This window comes from Hyla sarda, chromosome 1 (genome assembly GCF_029499605.1).
Source record: "Hyla sarda isolate aHylSar1 chromosome 1, aHylSar1.hap1, whole genome shotgun sequence".
NCBI lineage: Eukaryota > Metazoa > Chordata > Amphibia > Anura > Hylidae > Hyla > Hyla sarda.
The window spans coordinates 438,925,605-438,948,345 of record NC_079189.1 but is presented as its reverse complement, the minus strand read 5'-3'; the positions used below and the strand labels follow the sequence as shown (position 1 = coordinate 438,948,345).

General features: G+C 42.2%; 1 protein-coding gene across 1 annotated transcript in view; it reads right to left on the bottom strand.

The window, feature by feature from the left end:
• LOC130283064 (septin-2A) overlaps window positions 1-22,741 on the bottom strand; it is a 104,826-nt gene that overhangs the window by 22,398 nt on the left and 59,687 nt on the right. Inside the window, exons 7-11 of the mRNA XM_056532236.1 lie at window positions 21,944-22,061; window positions 11,966-12,067; window positions 8,683-8,828; window positions 4,104-4,187; window positions 3,958-4,015 (exon numbers count right to left, since the gene is read on the bottom strand). Of these exons, the coding sequence (XP_056388211.1) occupies window positions 3,958-4,015; window positions 4,104-4,187; window positions 8,683-8,828; window positions 11,966-12,067; window positions 21,944-22,061 (508 nt within the window). The remainder of the gene's footprint in view (window positions 1-3,957; window positions 4,016-4,103; window positions 4,188-8,682; window positions 8,829-11,965; window positions 12,068-21,943; window positions 22,062-22,741) is intronic.

Sequence of the window (22,741 nt, the reverse complement as noted above, 5' to 3'; positions counted from 1 at the left end):
AACAGAAGTAATTTACAAATCACCAGTTGATTTAAAAAAAAAATGAATAATAATAATAATAATAGTAATGTGTTCCACCGGAGTACCCCTTTAACTAAACGATATATATACACTGATATATACCACAGCATAGCAGCCATACGTTTCAATAAACTAAACATAGTCCACTTATGATGTCTGGTCTGTTGGTATACGTTTTATTTGTGGCACAGAATAGCGGAGACTAGGTAGACTATGTTTGGAATTCCAATGTATATCCCCATGTCAGAGACGTGGCCTTATACAACAAAGCAGGGTCTCCTACCAGATGGTGACAGTAGACCAGCGTTTCCCAACCAGGATGCCTCCAGCTGTTGCATAACTACAACTCCCAGCCATTGGCTGTCCGGGCATACTGGGAGTTGTAGTTTTGCAACAGCTGGAGGCACCCTGGTTGGTAAACACTGCAGTAGACTATGCATCCACATGCTCCCACCACTGTGTCTCCTGCAAGTCTTAGCACCCCTTACTGCTGCATATAGCACATCTGATGACTGTATCTAAACAGATCTAATATATTCCTGGGATCAAATGATTCTTGGGAACTGTGTGACTTTTCTTTAGTGCAGGCTGAAGACTCTAATTTTCCAGCTTAAAGGGGCTATCCAGAAAAAAAAAAAAACTTTTTTTTATATATCCACTGGCTCCAGAAAGTTAAACAGATTTGTAAATTACTTCTATTAAAAAATCTTAATCCTTTCATTACTTATGAGCTACTGAAGTTGAGTTGTTCTTTTCTGTCTAAGTGCTCTCTGATGACAGCTGTCTCGGGAACTGTCCAGAGTAGAAACAAATCCCCATAGCAAACCTATTCTACTTCTATGCAGTTCCCGAGACAAGCAGAGATGTCAGCAGAGAGCACTGTTGCCAGACAGAAAACAACAACTCAACTTCAGCAGCTGATAAATACTGGAAGGATAAAGATTTTTTAATAGAAGTAATTTACAAAACGGTTTACCTTTCTGGAGCCAGTTGATATATATATTAACATTTTTTTTTTTTCCTGGAATACCCCTTTAAGTGTGTTTTACTTTTGGGGACATTACAACTTCCAATGAACACACACACACAGGGTGTCTTCCAATATTCTTTTATCATCTTTCCACAAATACAACCATGGATTTTTTTTCCAGTTTGTTCAGTAGTGTGTCACAATCATAAACCAATAGCCAACAATGGTTTTGTTCGGTCACAGATAAAAAGCACTACTGAACCCTTCCCAGCACTATGTGTCATAGACAGCACACATTGGCTCATAGAGACAGGCATTAAAAGGGTTACCCAGAATTAGAATAGCAGAGATGATTTCTTAAAAAATAAAATTTTATAATTAAAATAAAAGCACCACATCTGTCCTCAGGTTGTGCGTGGTATTACAGCTCAGTGTTATTTTTTTTAAGTGAATGGAGCCAAGTTGTAATACCACGCAGAGCATTAGGATAAGTGTAGCGCTGTTTTTGAAATAATCTCTTTTTCTATCCCTGGATAATCTCTCTAAGTCAGAGTTTCCCAACCAGGGTGCCTCCAGCCGTAGCAAAACTACAACTCCCAGCATGCCGGGACAGCCAAAGGCTGTCCGGGCGTGCTGGGAGTTGTAGTTTTGCAACGGCTGGAGGCACCCTGGTTGGGAAACACTACTCTAAGTGTACTAGCAAACAGTTCATTACAGACCTTCCATGAGATCCTAAATAAACTGCATGTTTGTGCAGTTTTTATAGTTCTAAGTTTGCAGGTACATTCTGCACCACACATAGCCTACTGAGTATTTTATGTCCAAAACTGCCAAAAAGTGGGACCCCATTACTCAAGTATGACGCTGCAGCACAGCAAAGGCCACTGATCTGCTCCATTCTCATTTTGTTTCCAAAAAAGTATTAGAGCTCCCCCTTGTGGGAAAGAACCATAACACGAGTATCATTTGATCACGTTATGACAACACAAATCAGAATTATTCTAAAAGTTTGGGAAGTTTTAGTGCCCTGCCCCTACACTGCAATGACGTTTTACTTATTCAGAATGGCTGCTGAGTATGAACACCACCACACAAGAAAATATGAGCGTGGAATGTAGTGTTCTGCTATAGCTAGGATAAAATGCTTAGAATCTATAACATTTATAGCTACTTGTACAGGTAGAACTGAATGAATGAACTGGTCATATAAAATAAAACATGCTTTTATAGTTTATATTGATTTTTCATAGTCCAGGTGTTCAGAGACTCTACCTAAAATGAACCCATTGCATAAGTATAATGATCTAGAATTCCGAAATATCGTAGTGCAGGGCTGTTGAATTACTGCGATAGATTTTTCACATTCAGACTATGTTCCCAGGCTTTTCAGCCATTTTTTGCTTTTTGGTCATTTTTTTTTCACCACTTACGACTCAAAAAAGGGCCCCAAACACTGTGTGGATACATAGCCTACTACTCCTTCTGAGATTCTACCAGGAAGTACCAATAAAAAAAAAATAATAATAATAATAAATAAAAAAGTGAAAAACTGAACCTCTAGCTTAAAAACTGAAAGAATATCAAGCCATATAAAATACAATGGTCTGCAAAAAACGTGTCATTGCTGGCAATAGATTCCAGCTGTAATCTTCCCAAAAACCCCCATTAGTTTTATTGGTTGCTATTGGAAACCCTAATCTATGTTCCCAAAACTGTGTTTATATGCACGAAATTTATTGAACTAGAAGTCACTTTTTATATTATTTCAGATGTTGCAAATCTGAAAGACTTTTGCAGTAAAATTATTTTCTGAGAATATTGTTGGTTCTGGCTTAGGAAAAGTCATCACTATATGACTGTATTGATCCCAGCATCTGAGGGGTTAATGGCACACATCATTGTCGATCGCTGATGTGCGGTGTTACCGGCGGTTCCCTGGCTGCTAACCGCAGCCGGGACATGCTGCTCGTGGTCATGTACAGGTGGTAAATGTACCACCGCACCAGGACGTACATTTACATCCTGCGTACATTTACAGCCAGGTTTCATTTTTGCCCTTTTGTTTTTCCTCCTCCTTCCTGCCATCACTCTTATTTTTCCATCCACTGAGCCATATAAGGTGAAATGAAAAACGTCATTGTAAAGTGGTTTTGTTTTAACACAGTACCCTTTATGGTAAAACCGACATGTGATCTTTATTCTGTGTGTCAATATGATAACCATGCTTCTGTCGTTTATTTTTTTTATTGTACTACTTTTAAAAACAAAAACTTTTTTTTTTTAGACAAAATAAGTATGTTATAAATTGTCCTATTCTGACCCCTAGAACCTTTTTTTCATACATGGGGCTGTTTGCTCATTTTTTGTGATCTGTAGCTTTTGTCGGTACCATTTTTGTTTTAATGGAACTTCTTGATAGCTTTTTATTAGGGGATAAGTGTCAGATTGTGGGGGGTCTGACCCCTGAAACCCCCAACCTGGCGCCCTGACTTTCTGCATGAATGACGTGTGTAGACCATGGCATGAAGCTGTGGCCAACACGCCCCCCTCCATGCAGAGCCGGAGATACCTGAATGCTGTATCACCGTTTCTCCCAAAGAGATGCATAGAGGAGTCATGTCAGCCACAGCTTCGTGCCATGGTCAACACCCCTTCATTCATGAGGAGAGCCAGGGAGCTGTACAGGAGATCGCGGGGTGTCCCAGCAGTTGGACCCCTCATGATCTGATACTTATCGCTTATCTTGTGGATAGAGGATACGTTTTGTTTTACTGCACAAATCCTTTAAGAGTATGTTCACGTTTTCTGCTACTGATTTTCCTACCCATTGACTCTATTAGGTAGGAAAATCAGCAGCAGAAAATCTGCAGCAATACAGGCACTAGTCATGCAGCATAAGCATTATTACAGATGAGGCATTGGAGAATATGTAGTAAATAATCACACCTTCTCCTAGATTCACTCACCTCGGCCTCCTTCTGCTGTAGAATCATGTCCTTATCCAGCACTTCCTCTTCCACTGGCCTACAACAGGAGAATAATGTTGATTTAACTCTGATGTTGCCAATAGCTACATAGATTGATGAGTTGAACAAGTTGAATGTTCACTCACTTGCCCGTGCGTTTTAATCTTTCTGAGCGGAAGTTTTCATAGTGCAGATCCTGAGTGACCTCTTGTAGGTCCTGCATGTGCGTCCTGTAGAGATAAAAACACCACAGCTTTCAAACTCTGAGGCCAGACTACGAAAACAGAAAGATGATCTATGAATAATGTGCCTAACCACACTCAATCTAATATGAAAGAAAAGCTTCCTACTGAGGGGGAACAATCAGACAGTAGGAGGCGGCCTGACATCTCGGACTTTAAGAGTTCCTTCGTCAGGACAATCTGCTTTACTCTGTAAACATGTTTACAAAGTGCAAAGATTTATGTAGACTGGTGTCTGCTAGCATGTGTGCGTATATATGTATTGGTCATATATACAGTTTAAGGAAAATAAATTGTATGGCATTTTGTTATTTCAACTGAGAAAACATGTAATAAAAACAAATCCAGGTAAAAAGATGAATAAAAAAAAGTCTACACCAAAATTACTTCAACACAAACGGCCCACTGGGCCACAATGGCACCCTCAATAACCCCCCTTTTAAAACTTAAAGTGGTACTCTGCTGGAAACATCTTATCCTCTGTCCAAAGGATAGAGAATGAGATGTTAGATTGCAGGGGTCCCGCCCACGATCTCCACAGCGGCACCCCTGTCATTCTGTGGAGGGAGCGAACTCCGCTCCGTGCCCGATGACTGGCGATGCAAGCCGCCACACCACCTCCATTCACATCTATGGGAGGAGACGCGATGGCCAAGTACTAGCTATCACGCCCCCTCCCATAGACATGAATGGAGGGGGCATAGCGTGACGTCACAAATGCGGAAGCTGAAAGCTTCAGTGTTCGGGCCGCCGCCGCTACCGGCACGGAGATAGGGGATAACATGTTTCCAATGGAGTACCCCTTTAACTTAAGTTATTTTTAGTCCCTAAAGACGTTCTTGGTGGAACGAAACATGCAGGCAGGACAGGGAAAAAAAATTGCACCCAATATGACCCTATGAAAATAATCTGTAGTAGGGATCGACCGATATCGGTTTTTTAGGGCCGATACCGATAATCGGTGGAGGTTAGGGCCGATAGCCGATAACTTATACCGATATTCCGGTATAAGTTATCGGCTATTTATCCCCCCTCGACACCGCTGCAGAGCATTGATTTAAAGCGGGCGCTTTAAATCAATGCACTGCGGTGGCTTTTGCGGTGCCATAGGCCGCTGCCGCCACCACCACCCGCTTCTCTCCCCCTACCTGTCAGGGTGGTCCGGGCCATCCATCCTCCCTTCCTGTAGTGTCCGGCGGCATTCCGGGTGGAGGGTGAACCAGTCCGGGTTGTCCTTCTCTGGGGGTCCTCTTCTCCACTCCGGGCAGGCTCCGGCCTAGTACACTGCATAGACGCCGGTGCGCAGCGACGCACCTGACGTCACGGCGTAGCGGCGTCTATGCAGCGTACTAGGCCGGAGCCTGCCCGGAGTGGAGAAGAGGACCCCCGGAGAAGGACAGCCCAGACCGGTTCACCCTCCACCCGGAATGCCGCCGGACACTACAGGATGGATGGCCCGGACCACCCCCATTACGGGTAAGTTTAATTATTTTTTTATTGACTCGGAGGGTGGGGGAGGGGCCCGACCGGTATAGCGGTATGGGCAAAAATTCATACCGGTATACCGCCCAGCACTACGGGGGGGCGGTCACAGTGCAGCGGATCGGGGGGCGGTCGCGGTGCGGTGGGGGCGGTGCATTATCGGCAAGGTAATTGCCGATACCGATAATGCCCAAAATCGTGATTATCGGCCGATAATATCTTCCATACCGATAATCGGTCGATCCCTAATCTGTAGCCACGAGTATTATTAGGGAGCAATCCATTAGGAAGCCCCAATCCACGCAGTGGCTAGTGGCATAGTGCCTTCCATTTATAAGATATAGGCTTGATATTAGTGGTGCAGTTTTAACATATCAAGTGTAACAAATCACCTATCACTATACAATTTCATATATATTTTTTTAAAGAAATTTGGTGAATAAATTGAGTTTTAAAAGGGAGGTTAGTGAGGGTGCCAGTGAAGCCTAGTGGGCTGTTTAAGAACTTTAAAATGGACACCATTCCTTCCTGATTTGGGGTACAATGTTTTGTGTGCATTTGAATTACAATACACCAAAGTTAAAGGAGTACAGTAGCGCTGCATTTTAATTTTCCTCTGTGCCCGGGCTGCATAAGGAAACAAAACAAATTTTTACTCACCTTCCAACGTTCCCCTGTTGTGTAGATCTGTGTCTCTTTCGCCAGTCCGTCTTATTCCTCTTCCTGGTGAAGTCACTCAGCGTATCACCGGTCACAGTTATGTCCTACTTCGACCGGTGATACACAGAGCGCAGTGTGGCTCACTGTCCCCCAGGAAGCGGAAGAAGACAGGGACCGGAGAACAGGAGACCGATATTGGCCCAACAGGTGAACGTTGGAAGGTGAGTAAGGGTCTATTCACATGTACAGTATTCTTCGCAGATTTGATGATCAGGATTTCAAGCTGTGTTCAGTTTACATTGAAATCACAGAATACTGTACATGTGAATAGACCATTAAGGTATATTTTGCTTCTTTATGCAGCCCGGGCACAGAGGAAAAATAAAATGCAGCGCTACAGTACTCCTTTAAAGGGGTACTCCGCCCCTAGACATCTTATCCTCTATCCAAAGGATAAGATGTCAGATCGCCACGGTCCCGCTGCTGGGGATCCCCGGGATCCCCGCTGCGGCACTGCGCTATCATTACAGCACAGAGCGAGTTCGCTCTGCGCGTAATGATGGGTAATACAGGGGCCGGAGCATCGTTACGTCACGGCTCCGCCCCTCGTGACGTCACGGCCTGCCCCCCTCAATACATGTCTATGGGAGGGGGCGTGGCTATCGTCATGCCCCCTGCCATAGACTTGCATTAAGGGGACGGGCCATGACGTCACACTGCTCTGTCCCCTGTATCGCCCGTCATTACATACAGAGCGAACTCGCTCTGTGCTGTAATGATAGCGCGGTGCCGCAGCGGGGATCCCGGGGCTCCCCTGTCTAGGGGCATAGTACCCCTTTAAGGTTATAATACTGAATTTATGAATAATAGAGCAGGAAGTGTGCTAGATATTCAATTCACAGAAAATGTGGTAAATGAAAAAGGGTATAAACATGCACATAGTAAATATGCTTACCTGAAACTAACAAGCATCATTTACCTATATAAAGTGACATTATTTTACAGAACAGCTAAAAAAAAAATTTTTTATGAACAAACGTGCAAGAAATCTCTATTTCACGTATAAACCTATTTATTTATGACTGAGACTGGAAATACTGCACAGTATTAACTATAACCAGCAGGTGTCACTGTGTTTGAAGCATTTCATTAAAGGGGTAATCCCAAGATTTAAAATTTCCTCTATTAACTCGTAACCATACACTGTGCAGGTACTGTAAAACAGTGGCATGTGTCCCCCTAGTGCTGCTGTTTATGTGTGCTGCTGGAGGCAGGCTTTGGGCAGAAACAGTCTCCCTCCCCTGTGGCAGCAGTGGCAGCGCCTGTCCCTCAGGAATGCTGCGCTCGACAAGGTTCCCGTTTGATTAGAGCTATAACGTGTTTAACCCATTCTCTTTTTAACACTTTACTTTAGGTCAGATCCAGATTTAGCTAGTTGACACATTTTCTTTTTTTTCTCATGCCTAATATGCCAGCACTCCGGAGAGGAGACAAGATGAAGAAGTGGCTAGGTTTGCATGTGGCTCTTGTCAGTATAGTAAATGGGAGTTTTAAAGGGAAACGCATCAGTGTCACCCACACTAACATGTTGGTACAATGGTATAATGATACATGCTCCTGAAGCTCCGCCCGCTCACAAAGCCTGCTGCCCCAACAAGGAAGATAACGGCCCAACAGGACTAGCGATCGGGGACAGGTATCATTATCATCAGTGTTACCCGCAACTACACATCTGTACCAACAGGTTAGTGCACGTGACACTGATGACAGTTTCCCTTTAAACTGCTCAACTATTTCCATAACGCTTATCAACTATAATGGAGATAGACTTGTGCATGAGGACCGGGAATAAGCAAGTATAGATTTTTTTTCTGTTTTACCACGGCCCCAGCAATATTATTTATTTTTATAGTGCCAAAATACCCCTTAAAATTTTTTATTGTAGCCCTAAAGTCAACAAAACCCCCATAGCAAACCTCTCCTGCTCTGAACAATTCCTGACATGGACAGAGGTGTCAGCAGAGAGCACTGTGGTCAGACTGGAAAGAAATACACAACTTCCTCTGTAGTATACAGCAGATTATAAGTACTGGAAGGATTAAGATTTTTTTTTATAGAAGTCATTTACAAACTTGTATAATTTTCTGGCAGATCTACAGTAGAAGGTGGCTCAATTGCAATAGATTTTTTGGTTTGTTTGTTCTCTTTACAGAAATATGACAAATACAGAAGAAGAACGAATGAGAACCTTCATCTGTCAGTCAGAACAGAACAAGTGCAGATTGTGACCATGACAGAGAAGCCTTGTGTATGGAGAAACCACTGGCTAGTTGATACTTACACCAACATTGTACGGAGCTTCAAGAAGTCATTGTGTTCGGGATTCTCCACCTCCACAACACCCCATGGGTACAACCGTCCACGGATTTTCTTTCCTTTTACCTCAATTAGTTGATTGGAGCCAATGACAGCAAAGGGAATGCTGGCCTAAAGGGAAGCGATAATATGACTAGTTATATAAGCGACTGCCATGGAAAGGGAAGCTAATAGAGAACATCAGACACTAATGTTTCCTTTGAGGCTCTATTTACACGTACAGTATTCTGCGCAGATTTGATGCGCAGGATTTCAAACTGTGTTCAGTCATTCAGTTTACTTTGAGATCTGCAGCAGAAAATCCTGCGCATCAAATCTGCACAGAATACTGTACATGTGAATAGACCATAAATCTCTTTCCAACGGTGATACACCCAATGCTGTGACTCAAAGACAGATTTTCCCAACCAAAGTGCCTCCAGCATTTGCAAAACTATAACTTCTAGCATGCACGAACAGCCAAAGGCTGTCCGGGCATGCTGGAAATTGTAGTTTTGCAACAGCTGGAGGCATTCTGGTTGAGAAACACTGCATGGTGTGTGATGCATCTTCAATACAACAGTAAAACCTAAAAAGCAGTAACAATCTTGTGCAACACATTGAAGGAGTCCCACAAAAAAACTAAAAAAAAAAAAAAAACCTGTTATTTGTTACTCAGTAACTCATCCTGATCACGAACATATAATTTTTATGCATCTGTCATCGAAATTTCACAAATTCCATATTACAGCTGCTAAATGTCTTTTCCATCTTGTCAAAGGGAGGGGGTGTGTCCTTCTCTTGCCTGCACCGTGATGACTCCTCCCTCACTCTGCTGACTCACTGCTCTTGGAGGAGCCGGCCTGGCAGCCCTGCTCTGTAACCCTTTCCTCTCTGGTGTTCTGCTGTACACACACACACACACAATGATTATTGGAGAAAGCCTGTACTCTACCACCAAAGACAATATGGTGAGTGTATAACATACATCTTTCTTAATTAGTACAAAGGTTTAGTGCTAAAAGTACAGTGGTCTTTTATGTCCTTCATCATCCTTTGCCAGTCCTGTAATGCTGGGACTTGTAGTTTTGGAATAGTTGAAGGTACAGTGTTTGTAGTAGTGTTGCCTTCAGCTGTGAGCCTACAGATTTGGCAAAACTACACCTCCCAGCATGCTTAGACATCCTTTGACTGCCCAGGCATGCTTGGAGTTGTAGTTTTGCAACAGCTGGAGGCACATGTTTGGTAAAACTCTGTGTTACAGCAGTGTTGCTGCAGGATGTGTTCCTCCTGCAGCCTTGTCAATCAGCCATCTTGTGTTCATGACCCTTGGACCCACTCATGCTGCTGGGGGACTCATCAGTGTCCCATGAGGTATGGGGACCCCTAGTGGTGGGATTTTCAAAAGCAGTTTTCTTTAATAAAATGTGATTTTTTTTTTAAAGTAGTATATTAGAAAAACTATTGTTTTGCCAAGATATACAACAAATAAAAAGTGCCCATTGAAGCAGATCTATCACTTTACTTCTGGGAAGTTTCCTGCATGTATATAAACTACCAAAGGTTAGGAGTAGGTAATGCTGCACATGACATGTAGGCACAATAATGCTTTATACAAGCGACTGCTCCCAAATCTCTGCCGAGAGATTTACTGTGTGTTTACGCTGGACGCACAGCTTAGCCCTGAGACCATCAAATGCCACACACCAGCGAAAGCAAAAGGCAGCATAATCCTCCCCCACCCCCATCACTCAAGAGGTGATCCTGCTGGTTAGGGCTTATTAAGTGGAGTGATTAGTATTTCATTCTCCTTTGTATAGTACAGACCTGCAGCTAAAGAATTACAGACTACCCAATGGATAGAAATTCTTCTACTACATGGAATGCACATACGTTTCATTTTACGCTGCTGGAGCTACTATTTACTGAAATATTTTCCTTTAATAGAAAAATAAATAAATCCCCATTAGGCACAAGACACAGGTAACGTTTTTGGTCTTAAAGGGGTACTCCATGGCAGAATATCTTATCCCCTACCCACAGGATAGGGGATAAGTGTCTGATCGCCAGGACCCCCTCTAAGATCTCCTTCCCGGCACCCGGATCTCCTCCACTCTGCACAGATTACTGTCGACCACGGCTCGAACGCTAAATCACCAGCTCTTCCATAGAGATACATGGAGGGGCGTGTCGGCCACAGCTTCGTGCTGTTGTCAACAGTAGTCCGTGCAGAGTGGCTGTGGATAGAGGAGAAAATATTCTGCATCTGAGTACCCCTTTAAAATAAGTCTCTAAAAGTAGTATATTTTTAAGTCTTGTTATTCATTTATCATTTGACTCAAGAATTTCAACTGAAGAATCGGGGGAGGAAATCAAGAATAAACGGCAACATAAATGGTGTTTTTTTTCCCACCTATAAAAGTCTAAGGGAAGAAATAGTCAACATTTGAAAAAAAGAAAACGTCACACCTAGAGCATGCAGAGATTGTAAAAAAAACTACCAGACCCTAAAAAGGCCACAGAGAAATAAAAAAAACACTGGAAAAAAAAAAAAAAAAAAAAAAAGAAAAGGCCATGTGGGTATGGAGTTTCATGTTTCCTTCATGACTCCCAGCTATCATCCAAAGAGTTTTTGGGACAAAAAATACCATGCAGAGATTATGGTTTATTTTTGGGAGTTTTTCTTTTACAAATTTGTTCTACAAATTTTTTTTTTAAACAAATTTGTTCTACAAAAATGCAGTGTGTTTTCAGCCTTAGGGCTCGTACACACGGACGGATCCGCATCGTATTTTACACTGCGGATCTGCCGACGATGGACCCTACAGTGTTGCCTCCACGTGTTCCTGCTCATAGCAGCAATCTGCCGTTACGAGCAGACAAGCTGCGATGTGAGAGTAGCCACGCACATGCGCAGTATACTTGCACACAATGCTGCTGCTCTCGGCCTAGCTCAGAACCACGTTGTGTGCAAGTACACTGAACATGCGAGTGGCGACTTGCATATCGCAGCGTGTCTGCTCAATGAGCAGGCACAGATGGAGGCAACACTGTAGGGTCCATTGTCGGATCCATCCATGTGAACGAGCCCATAAGCTGTTATTTCCATCACAACAAAGTAGTGTTCCCCAGTCAGGGTGCCCCAAGCTGTTCCTAAACAACAACTTCCAACATGTCCACCATGACAGCCAATGGCATGCTGGAAGTTGTAGTTTTGCAACAGCCTGAGGCGGTCTGGTTGGGAAACACTGCAATAGAGTATATCTCACCTTTAACACCCGAGTCTGCTCTTTAAACTCCTCATCTTCATCAGAGTCAGCATCGGGGAGCTGGTAGATCCGAATACCGTGTTCAGCAATCTCATCCAGGACCTGTCAATAACAGAAGGTACGTTACATGAACCTGAGCAACCAATCAAATTGCTGAAAATACCATCTCAGAAGACAATTCATCCCTCCGTCATGGCAAGCAGTCATTGCAATGTGCATTTTATATGAGTCAGACTGGCTTCCTGTCCTTGGATGGCATAGCAGTACTGGCACCAGTTCTTTCAAAATTCACAAAGGGGACAGATCTCATAGGAGAAGACTTTAGACTGTATAATGGGGCTCTGAATGTGAATGAACACTCCACACCAGCTTTTCCTAGAGTTTTGGAAACATAATAAACAATATTGTGAACCAGCAGCTTAATATTCTGCCAAACATCAAAAGAACTTGGGCAAAAGTGTTTCTTAACATGAACACTCAGTCTCCATTGTCTTTTCCACATTGTCTTTCTTCTTTTGTGACTTATTGTTTTATGATTATTTTTCTAAGATTTGTACTTAAAATAATTCTTAACCTTGAGGACTGCCACACAAAGGACAATAAATTTAGTAGATTGAGGAATGCCCTGGGCTTATTCCTTTATAGAAGTTTGGGTAAAACTGTCTGAGCAACTGAAATAGAGGCAGAACAAACTAACTGTAAGGGCCCATTCATACCATGTTTTGGCAATACGGCAGCCCTGCTGCTGCAAGATGCGGCTCTCGAGGTAGTAGTCCTTAAATGATTTTTTTTTTATTCTTTCAGCATACAAAGATGAGATAAAAAGAACTATACCAAAAGCAAGACTGACGAGTTTTGGACGCCAAAGACATGGCGTCTGAAACGAGTCAGTCTTGCTTTCAGTATAGTTCTTTTTATCTCAACTTTTAATGCTAAAAGAATAAAGATATCAATCATTTAAGGACTACTACCATGAGAGACGGATCTTCTTTCATGGTATTACTTCTGGCGTGCTCCTGCTGTCTGAGCACCAAGGCAGGGCATGCTATAGCATAGGTGTGGTGAGCTGAACATTTATCTATCCCCCATTCATTTGAATGAGCTGGCCGGAGTTAGATAGCGACTCCGGTTGGTAAATCTTTGGACCGTATCCGATTTTGTTGCCGGACTGAAAACCGTGGTCTGCCATGGTTTTAAATCCAGCAATAAAACTAATACGGTTCAAAAATGAGCCGACCAGAGTAGATATCTGACTCCAGCCAGCTCATTCAAATGAATGGGGTGCAGCGCAGGTCCAGCAGGGATACTGCAGCGGACGTTTTTTTTTATTCTCCCGTCGGATCCGGCAGCTGTATCCCCAAAACGTGGTGTGATGCACCCGAACAGATGTCAGATATATCTGCGTATTATAAAGTTAACAAATGCCAGTAATTTTATTAACACTATAACTTTAACCCAATTACTAAGCTATTTTATGCAGATTCGGGTTTAAGCTGGAAAATGGCACCAGGTTCCTGGTTTCTGTGGGAATCATGCTGTATGCTCCTGGCATTCTTGGAATGATCAGAAGTTGACCCTGAGGCCAGCACTAAGGGCCTGCTGAATGTCCTGCTGGCCTACTAACTAATGTTTATCTCCTGCTGTTTAGACTGTATTAAGCAGTTACAAAAATTGTTGTAGTTACTGTTACCTTATCCGACATAATAAAAAATAAATAAATAAAAAGCCTCATGTTGGCCTAATAATGAGGATCAGACCAGTTGAGTGCCAGTATAGATCAGATGAAGTCACAAAAGCTCTAGACACTAAAAGGTCTACATTAGAATTCTATTCTAACAGAAGCTGATCTGATGATCAGCTGATCGCACTAGACCAGTTTCTATAACCCGATCAGCTGATCGCACTAGACCAGTTTCTATAACCCGATCAGCTGATCGCACTAGACCAGTTTCTATAACCCGATCAGCTGATCGCACTAGACCAGTTTTTTATAATCCGATCTGCTGTTATTGCCCAGGCAAACCACTGGTTGTACATTTCCACTGTTGCATTAGATAGGTGTTTCCCAACCAGTGTGCTTCCAGCAGTTGCAAAACTAAAACTCCCTTACTGGGAATTATAGTTTTGCAACAGCTCGGGGCACCCTGGTTGGGAAAAACTGCATTAGATGTCTGTTTTTCAAATGGATGACTGATCATGTAATACATGGGGGCTTGGATAGCGATCACAATCACATGTATAGCATAGAAGACCCACCAATGGCTAGATCAGGTAACATAATAACTGAATATTGCATAATGGGATTAGCATTGATGAAATATATATTATACACACACACACATTTATAAAGCAAAAAGGATCTCACCTCAGCACACGTAGTAATTTAAAAAAATCTTCGTTATTTATTCCATAAAGTGTTTTGCCAGCAAGTGGTGATGTTTCGACCAGGCTCACCCAGTCATAATCAAGCAAGTTCACAAGATATACATAGTGATAAGGTGCTCACAGTGTTATTAAAACCAAACACTGCTGATACAGTACATAATTATATAAATATCTACACATCTGTATATCATGATTATATCAGCTTGGATACCAGCTTTGGTTGTCTCCACCTCCAAGCTGATATAATCATTAATGACTGGGTGAGCCTGGTTGAAATGTCGCCACTTGCTGTGAACACTTTTTTATGGAATAAATCACTAATAATTTTTTACTTTACTGTATGCGCTGCGGTGAGATCCTTTTTGCTGTACAAATGGTGAATGCCTGACCTGAGCTTCAGAAACTGCTTTGCACCGAACACTGGAATATTTCTACAGGTGTGCTGTTCCTCTTCCTATTGCGTATATATTTTTAGATTTCAGCAATGCTAATGCCATTTTATATATATTATATATATATATATAGCGACAGAAGAATGCAGCAGCACACTGCCAGCACAAAGATATAGATAAAACATGAATATGCAGTTAAAACATGGAGAGCTATACAGCTATGGTGTAATAGATGCATAAGTGAAACTATGAAATAGTGAGGCACTTAGCTCGCAAATTTGTCTCCGCCGGCGGTCAAATAGCTTGGACCGTCCCACCGCGATAAGGTGGTCTCATTGGGCCTCTTTGTCTATATCTATATCTATATCTATATATATATATATATATATATATATAAGTGGTGGCCTCGCCCTGAGGTAAATACTCACCCCCTTTAGCTGCTCTCAGGCCTCTTACCCCAGCCAAGCCAGATCACCCTGCTCTGTACTGACGAGTGGCAAAAACCACGAAACACCTGTCTGCAGATGGGTAGAAACTTCCCTTTTGGGGAATAGTCTGGCTTGGCATAAAATCCCGATCAGCTTTTTATATTCCTTAACAGGAGCTAAGCTGATACCAGGGAACATTACCTGAAAAGGTGATGTAATGAGCTGCTTTGCATATTCATATATATATATATATATATATATATATATATATATATACACACACATACATACACATATTCTGAAAGTATATCCAGAGCTATCAGAAGTATGACAGACTCCTCACACAGTACATTTTGTCTCATGTCCTTTCAGGGTAAAGGGATAGAAAGGATCACACTTCAAAGACGACTAGCATGAGAACGTTTACAAATTGTCATAGTTGAACACCCTGTACCAAACCCATCCCAGTAGAAAGCCCTAAGATTATAAGCTAGAAGTCTGCTTCTCTAAACTCCCCCACATTCTGCAGAAACATCCAAACTTCAGCCTTGACTCGTACTGAACATACTGCTACAAACATGGGCTTGGAACCTGCTGTGGAAAACTGAGCTGGTGGGTGAAGGGGGTTAATCAGCGATGCTGGATTAAAGATGGATCGCTTAATACTTTAAATCAGCTCAAAAGTGGAGAAAGACCCTTTATTTAACTGCTTAGTAGCCATGACATATGCACTAAAAAGTTGCCAGCTAGCCCGTTCATAAGAAAACCATGCCTTACATACTCTGCGTCATACACCCTTCATAGGCCACATTCACAAGGTAGAATGTCCGTGCAGAATTCCGCATGAATCTTCCGCACGGACATTCTGTGGCAGCAGCAGAGTCCCATTGATTTCAATGGCATTCTGCAGCTCTGTTCACATGGCAGACCCGGATTCTGGCGTCCGCAAAAACATTAAAAATGTTCAATATTTTAGCAGATTCTACAAGGAAATGCATTGCAGTTTGTAAACAGGGAAAATTGCCGTGAACACAAGTGCCGATTCCTGATAATTTTGAACAACGAGGATCCACAAAGGAAATTGCTTGCTGAATTTCCTTAGTGTGAATGGACCTTTAGAAACCAAAACAAAAACCGGGAACAAGAGAAACCTGTCAGCTGGGACATTTCCTAGATAACATCCTTGTGCTCAAACAATGGCGGGAAAAGTGATTTTTACAGCAGAAACTTCAACAGTTTACACTACCAGAGAAAATAAAGTATGCTTTACTGTAATACCCAAAAACAACATTGTAAGTAACATCGGAAGAGAAGGGGGGTGTATAGGATACTGCGCTTATTAACATGTTTCATGTAGGAAAAGGTTAAGGGTAAATGGTGATTCTGAGGTAAAGCAAACCTGTCCCAAACAGATTATAAACTCAGAACAATCATCTGTATTTGCATTTTTTTTTTAGAGCTTACTGGTCTAAGACGGCATTATTTTCAGCTGCGGCACCTTAATGGTCTATTCACATGTACAGTATTCTGTGCAGATTTGATGCGCAGGATTTTCTGCTGCAGAGTTCAATGTAAACTGAACACAGCTTGAAATCCTGCACATCAAATCTGCACAGAATACTGTACGTGTGAATAGACCCTAATGGTTTATTTTACAAACTTCTTAATACATATATGTCAGTATTAGCATAGTTCGAAAATGTTCCTAGACACGTTTCTATTGATAGCTACTAGTACAGTGCTGAGAAGAGATGTAATTGGTTCTAAAGCCCAAAAAGTAGATAACTAATATAGATAAAGCATGTCCTTACATATAAAAGTAAGAAAGATCTGCTGGGAGCTGTAAATCACTGTCTATGTAGAGGACAGGAGCTTCTTCAGGGTCCTGTACAGTACACACAGTGTCCTAAAAAAGTAAAATGGAGCCGCCCCCACCTGGTGTCCAAAGGAGCAGCTATCCCTAGCACAGGTAGGGTTACGGTAGGGGGCGCTACCAGACAGCCAGTCAGTGCATGCACTTCAGTAATACAGGTGTTTTACCAGTGAAATGTCGATTCTAATTTCTCAGTTCTTCCAGCCACTGACATGTTTCCCAGATCTGGAATGTCCATAACATTGTATTTTGGGTATAGTTTCAAGTTACAATGGTCCAGAAAAGAGCACTGTATTTTGAAAATATTGTAACCTGAGGCCATTGTAAGTACGTACGCAAACGCATATCACAAAATAGCGTATATTTTTTTGTTTATAGGTAAACTATGTTAACAAAGTGTGTATACATTTTAATTACATTTAATCGTATACACGCATAGACTTATATCACACCATATGTCACTTATACTTCTATGGGGAAAAAACATATACATTCTTATATGGTCTTTTTGTGGTACAGAAAAGTGAATAACCACAAAAAAAAATCGTAGTCAATCGTACAGGAGACAAAACGTTTTGGGTATAGTTTCAAGTTACAATGGTCCAGAAAAGAGTCAAAAGTGGCATACTTCTGACTACGTTGGCATTATGAAAATCTATGGGTTTAACACAGCATACATTTAGGTACCGTTTAAACATATCTCCCGCTGTACTGCTGTGAAATAGATGTAAACGAGTCCTAATACCGATAGATTTCTTTAGTCCTCATTATGGCTGCAAGTCCTAAACGAACCAGAAATTAACTAAGAGCTCTCAGTTTGGGTCAGCAGACCCATGTGTCTAACATGTTATTGTGGCCACAGCAGGTAAATAGAAATTTAACAAATAAATCTGTATTCACCTGTCACAATTTCCTCCACCATGAGATGGTGCCTGGTCCCCACTGCTAACTAGTACATGGTCGCGTCTAAATACAAGGAAGTGCCCATTTGCTGGCCAAAGTAGTGACCCGCATCAGCCAGTGATTCGATGTGCGAGCATTTCTGTGTTTTGGGAAAAAACTAGGAAATGGTGAATACCACTATAGGGTCACCATTGGAGAAGTTGGGGAACAAAGCAGGCGATTACAGATATATATATAGATAGATGAGAAGTTTCAGCACAGGAAGGCCATCAGTGCAATGCAGGTATCCCCCAGCTTGCAAGGCTGGATATATAAACAGTTCTCCCTTCAAGGAAACAGCACCAGTCACGAGGTCCGGGTTAAATGCAGGTTAAGAATATTTATTGCATTAAAGAATAAGGTGCAACGTTTCGGCTAACAAGCCTTTATCAAGCAAGATAAAGGCTTGTTAGCCGAAACATTGCACCTTATGCTCTAATGCAATAAAGATTCTTAACCTGCATTTAACCCGGGCTCGTGACTGGTGCTGTTTCCTTGAAGGGAGAACTGTTATATATATATATATATATATATATATGTGTGTGGTAAGCCAGAGGGATAGTGATCTAGGGGTGTTGCAATGATGCTACAGGGTCTGGTGGTATTAACCCTTGGTTTGTCGTGACCCCAGGGTGCCGACAACGGCAGGATAATAAACGAAATGTCCACAGCAGATTTTTGAGATAACTGGAACTTTTACTGAACTTCTTATGCCAACAGTCTTTACAATTAAACAGCTTCTCTTGAGGTAACCAGGATGCAGGTTCCTCACAGGCTTTGCTGGGACTAATAGTCTTGAGATTTAAGCAGGCCACTGTGCTACTAATTATAGGATTTGAGCTGAATAGTAGTCACAAGGAATTAAGATGAATTGAGATATGCTGATTGTGCTTGGCGGAAATCCAGGCGATAAGAGAGACAATTTACAGACTACAGCCCCTTATATACTAAGGGGGCTGGACTAATCCCATTGGCTGCAAAGCCTCTAGGTCCTGAACCCGGAGAACTCTGGGTACATCACATGACATTATCACATGACCCCGGAAGGTCCTATACATTTGTACAACCATTATAATATATCATGTGACCTAGGTAGGTCCTATACATTTGTACACTATACAAAAACACGTTTATATGAGGCGACCAAGGGGCAAGCCCTGCAGGAGAGCCCTGTGGAATGGAGGGACTCTAGCTGAGGGGACTTTAGACAGGGACGGGACAAGGTTTATTATATTTATTATATGTTGTGCTGGACAACCCCTTGTCTGCAATTAAATTACTGACAAGATGCCCATAAAACATCTGGCTCCATGATTACTGTAGGTTTATAATCCCGAATGCATGCCGGATTAAAGGAATTTTACTGTAAATGTTATAGTATTCACCAACCAGGTCAACTTCTGTGAATTCCCAAGGAGCTGGGAGAAAGAACTGCCTTTGTTTTGTGCTTCGAATATGTCTGCCAAGCACAAATCACATGAAGCCATGTGTCTGGCATACACAAAGTATTGTGATAAAGATTTTATGGTTTCCTTTCAGATCTGGAAAAAAAAAGTGTAAAGGAAGCAAGATTTATGGGAGTTCCCAGGTACACCCGGGAACGTTCATCATGAGGTAGTTTTTCATGAAAACAATATCAGAAAATCCCAATAAATTGTTCTAGGATATGAGATGAGGGTGAATTGTTGTAATGGGAGAAGGGGACATCTATCAGTAGTAGTAATGCAATGGGTTTTGGCTGTAGGTGAAGCATAAAGCATGTTCTTAAAAATGACTTACCCCTATAAACAAATGTCTCTCAGGCTAGGTTTCCACACAAATAATAAAATTAATGTTAGAGGCACAGTCCTTCTTGTACACTAAAAACTGGCCTTGCCAGACAGACACCTTTACTCTAGGCATCAAAAAATGAATTAGGAAAAAATTATAATTTAGCTGTGAAAGCTACATGGAATCCGTAGTCATTTCACAAGGGCCATGTGGCTCACTAGGATGTGGTTATATATTTCTATATATTTTTTTAAATATTGATTTAAAAAAAAAAAAAAATCAAATTGCAAATGTTTTAGTGCTAATGAGTTCCTTATTCCATGCAGCTTTGAGCGCCAAATTATTCTATTTTACTAGGTTTCCAAAAAGTTTTTTTTCTGCTGTTTCGGGGGGGGGGGGGGGGGGGGTCGGGGAGGGGGGGTCTCACAAGGGGTCTGAGGATCTCATCTCGGTACCTAATGACAGTGAAGCTACCTCTGGCAAGCACATGGAGGGCTGTCCGGCCCCCCAAAGAAATGCCACCCCACACCATTACTGACCCACTGCCAAATAAGTCATGCTGGAGGATGCTGCAGGCATCAGAACATTCTCCACAGCGTCTCCACTCTCTCACATCTGTCAAATGTGCTTAGTGTGAACCTGCTTTAATCTGAAGAGCACAGGGCGCCAGGGCCAATCTTTGAGTTCTTTAGTAAATGCCAAACGTCCTGCACGGTGTTGGGCTGTAAGCACAACCCCCACCTGTGGACGTCTGGCACTCATACCACCCTCATGGAGTCTGTTTCTGACCATTTGAGTGGACACATGCACATTTGTGGCCTGCTGGAGGTCATTTTGCAGGGCTCTGGCAGTGCTCCTCCATGCACAAAGGCAGAGGTAGTGGTCCTGCTGCTGGGTTGTTATCCTCCTCCATGTCTCCTGATGTACTGGCCTGTCTCCTGATCCATGCACTGGACACTATGCTGACAGTCACAGCAAACCTTCTAGCCACAGCTCGCATTGATGTGCCATCCTGGATGAGCTGTACTACCTATGCCCAACTCAGTCTCATGCTACCACTAGAGTGAAAGCGCGCCAGCATTCAAAAGTCACCAAAACATCAGCCAGGAAGCATAGGAACTGAGAAGTGGTCTGTGGTGACCACCTGCATAACCACTCCTTTATTGGGGGTGTCTTGCTAATTGCCTATAATTTCCACCTGTTGTCTGTTCCATTTGCACAACAGCATGTGAAATTGATTGTCACAGTGTTGCTTCCCGTGTGGACATTGTGATTTCACAGAAATGTGACTGACTTGGAGTTACATTGTGTTGTTTAAGTGTTCCCTTTACTTTTTTGAGCAGTGCATTTGACTGCACCACAAAGGATAGTAGTACGGTTCATCATACAAGATTGCTTTATGCCAGTGATGTCCATAATGTGGCAGTCCAGATGTTGCAAAACTACAACTCCCAGCATGCCTGGACAGCCGTTGGCTGTACAGTTTGGACACCACTGCTTTATGCGTAGGCAATGTGCACCAGCCGTACGGGAGCCACAAGTATTTTAGGTCTTATGATTTGTATATATCGTTCTATGACTTGGCATATGTATTTTGTATTATGTTTTTCTATTTTTTTTGTACTACTGTGTTATGTGATTGGTCAATCAGGGGTTAAAGACGTGGCTGCGACTACTCCAGTGTTATTTTGGCAAAAAGTCATAAGACACAAATCAAATGATTGTTGGTGTTCTGACGAATCCTCTCATGTATAATCCTGCTGATCAAACAATAAAGAAGCAATTTTACCTGCAACTATCATTTTTAAGTGCCATGGATTCTAAGCGCTTTCCTATTCTAGCTTTTGGCATCCACTTAACACCTGACTTGCTGCACTTACGCAAGTATTAGCCTTTGAATATATAAACTCCAGTTGATGTGAATATCAGCGTGGTATTGATTAGCTTCTACTGTTTGCGGTACTGTAACAATGCTTTTAATGTTGTTTCAATCTTGCACCACCGCTACTAATAAGCATGAGGGACATTTGTAGACACTGAAGATGCCTCAGTGCTCACAAGAGCTTTGCAGCCTCTTCAAACAACGAAGGGTAAAGGGTGCTAGCTGTCGAGCCCCCATATCCTGACGATAGGCCATCAATTTTTAACTCCTTTAGTTCTTTCAAGTTAAGATCTATATATTACTCACTCTCCTCTTCAGCCTGTCTCTTTCCTTTAGGGTCAAGGTATCTGCTTTAGCAATCACAGGGACTATGTTGACCTTCCCATGGAGTGCTTTCATGAATTCCACGTCCAATGGCTTCAATCTGAAAAGAGATCAATGCTGATATGAGTAGAAGTTTCTCTAGTGCAAGATCAGGCAACATTTGTTTTGCATGTTACCTGAAAACTGTACAATATTTCCATTGGGTTGTCCAAAAAGCGACACTAATAGTTTAATTGTCTTTCTATAAAGCTGGCCCTAGAGAGATCCTCTGTAAATGTGTATGGGACTGGTGTAGGGAATGATAACCTCTGCTCTAGATAAGATCATACACATGTAAAAGCTCAGAAGAAGTGGTATTCCCCACAAAAGCCACCTTAGCAGCCGTGACAGATGTGAACTCTGCTTCTGACCAGAAGCTGCACTGAGTGCATCAAGCTGCTTGTGTCAGAGGGGATGCAGCGTCCACTACCTGCTATTGTTATTAATGAGAAAATCAAGTGCTACAAATAACAATGTCAGCTGCATTCCCATGAGGATACCAATGTGAATATACACTACATTAAAATGATTTCCCAGCCTGTTTAAGTCTGAACTGGTGGCCAGGATGAAGTCTGCAATTTATCAATGGCCTTAGATTAATAAAATAATAAGTACTTCACTATTAGGCTCAGCCTGTAGACTAGGTGCACTTTCTATAATGAGAAGTTAACGTGCACAACCGATCAGTCAGTGGAGAGGCCAATGATTATCTACATACCCTATCTAATACAGGGTATAGAA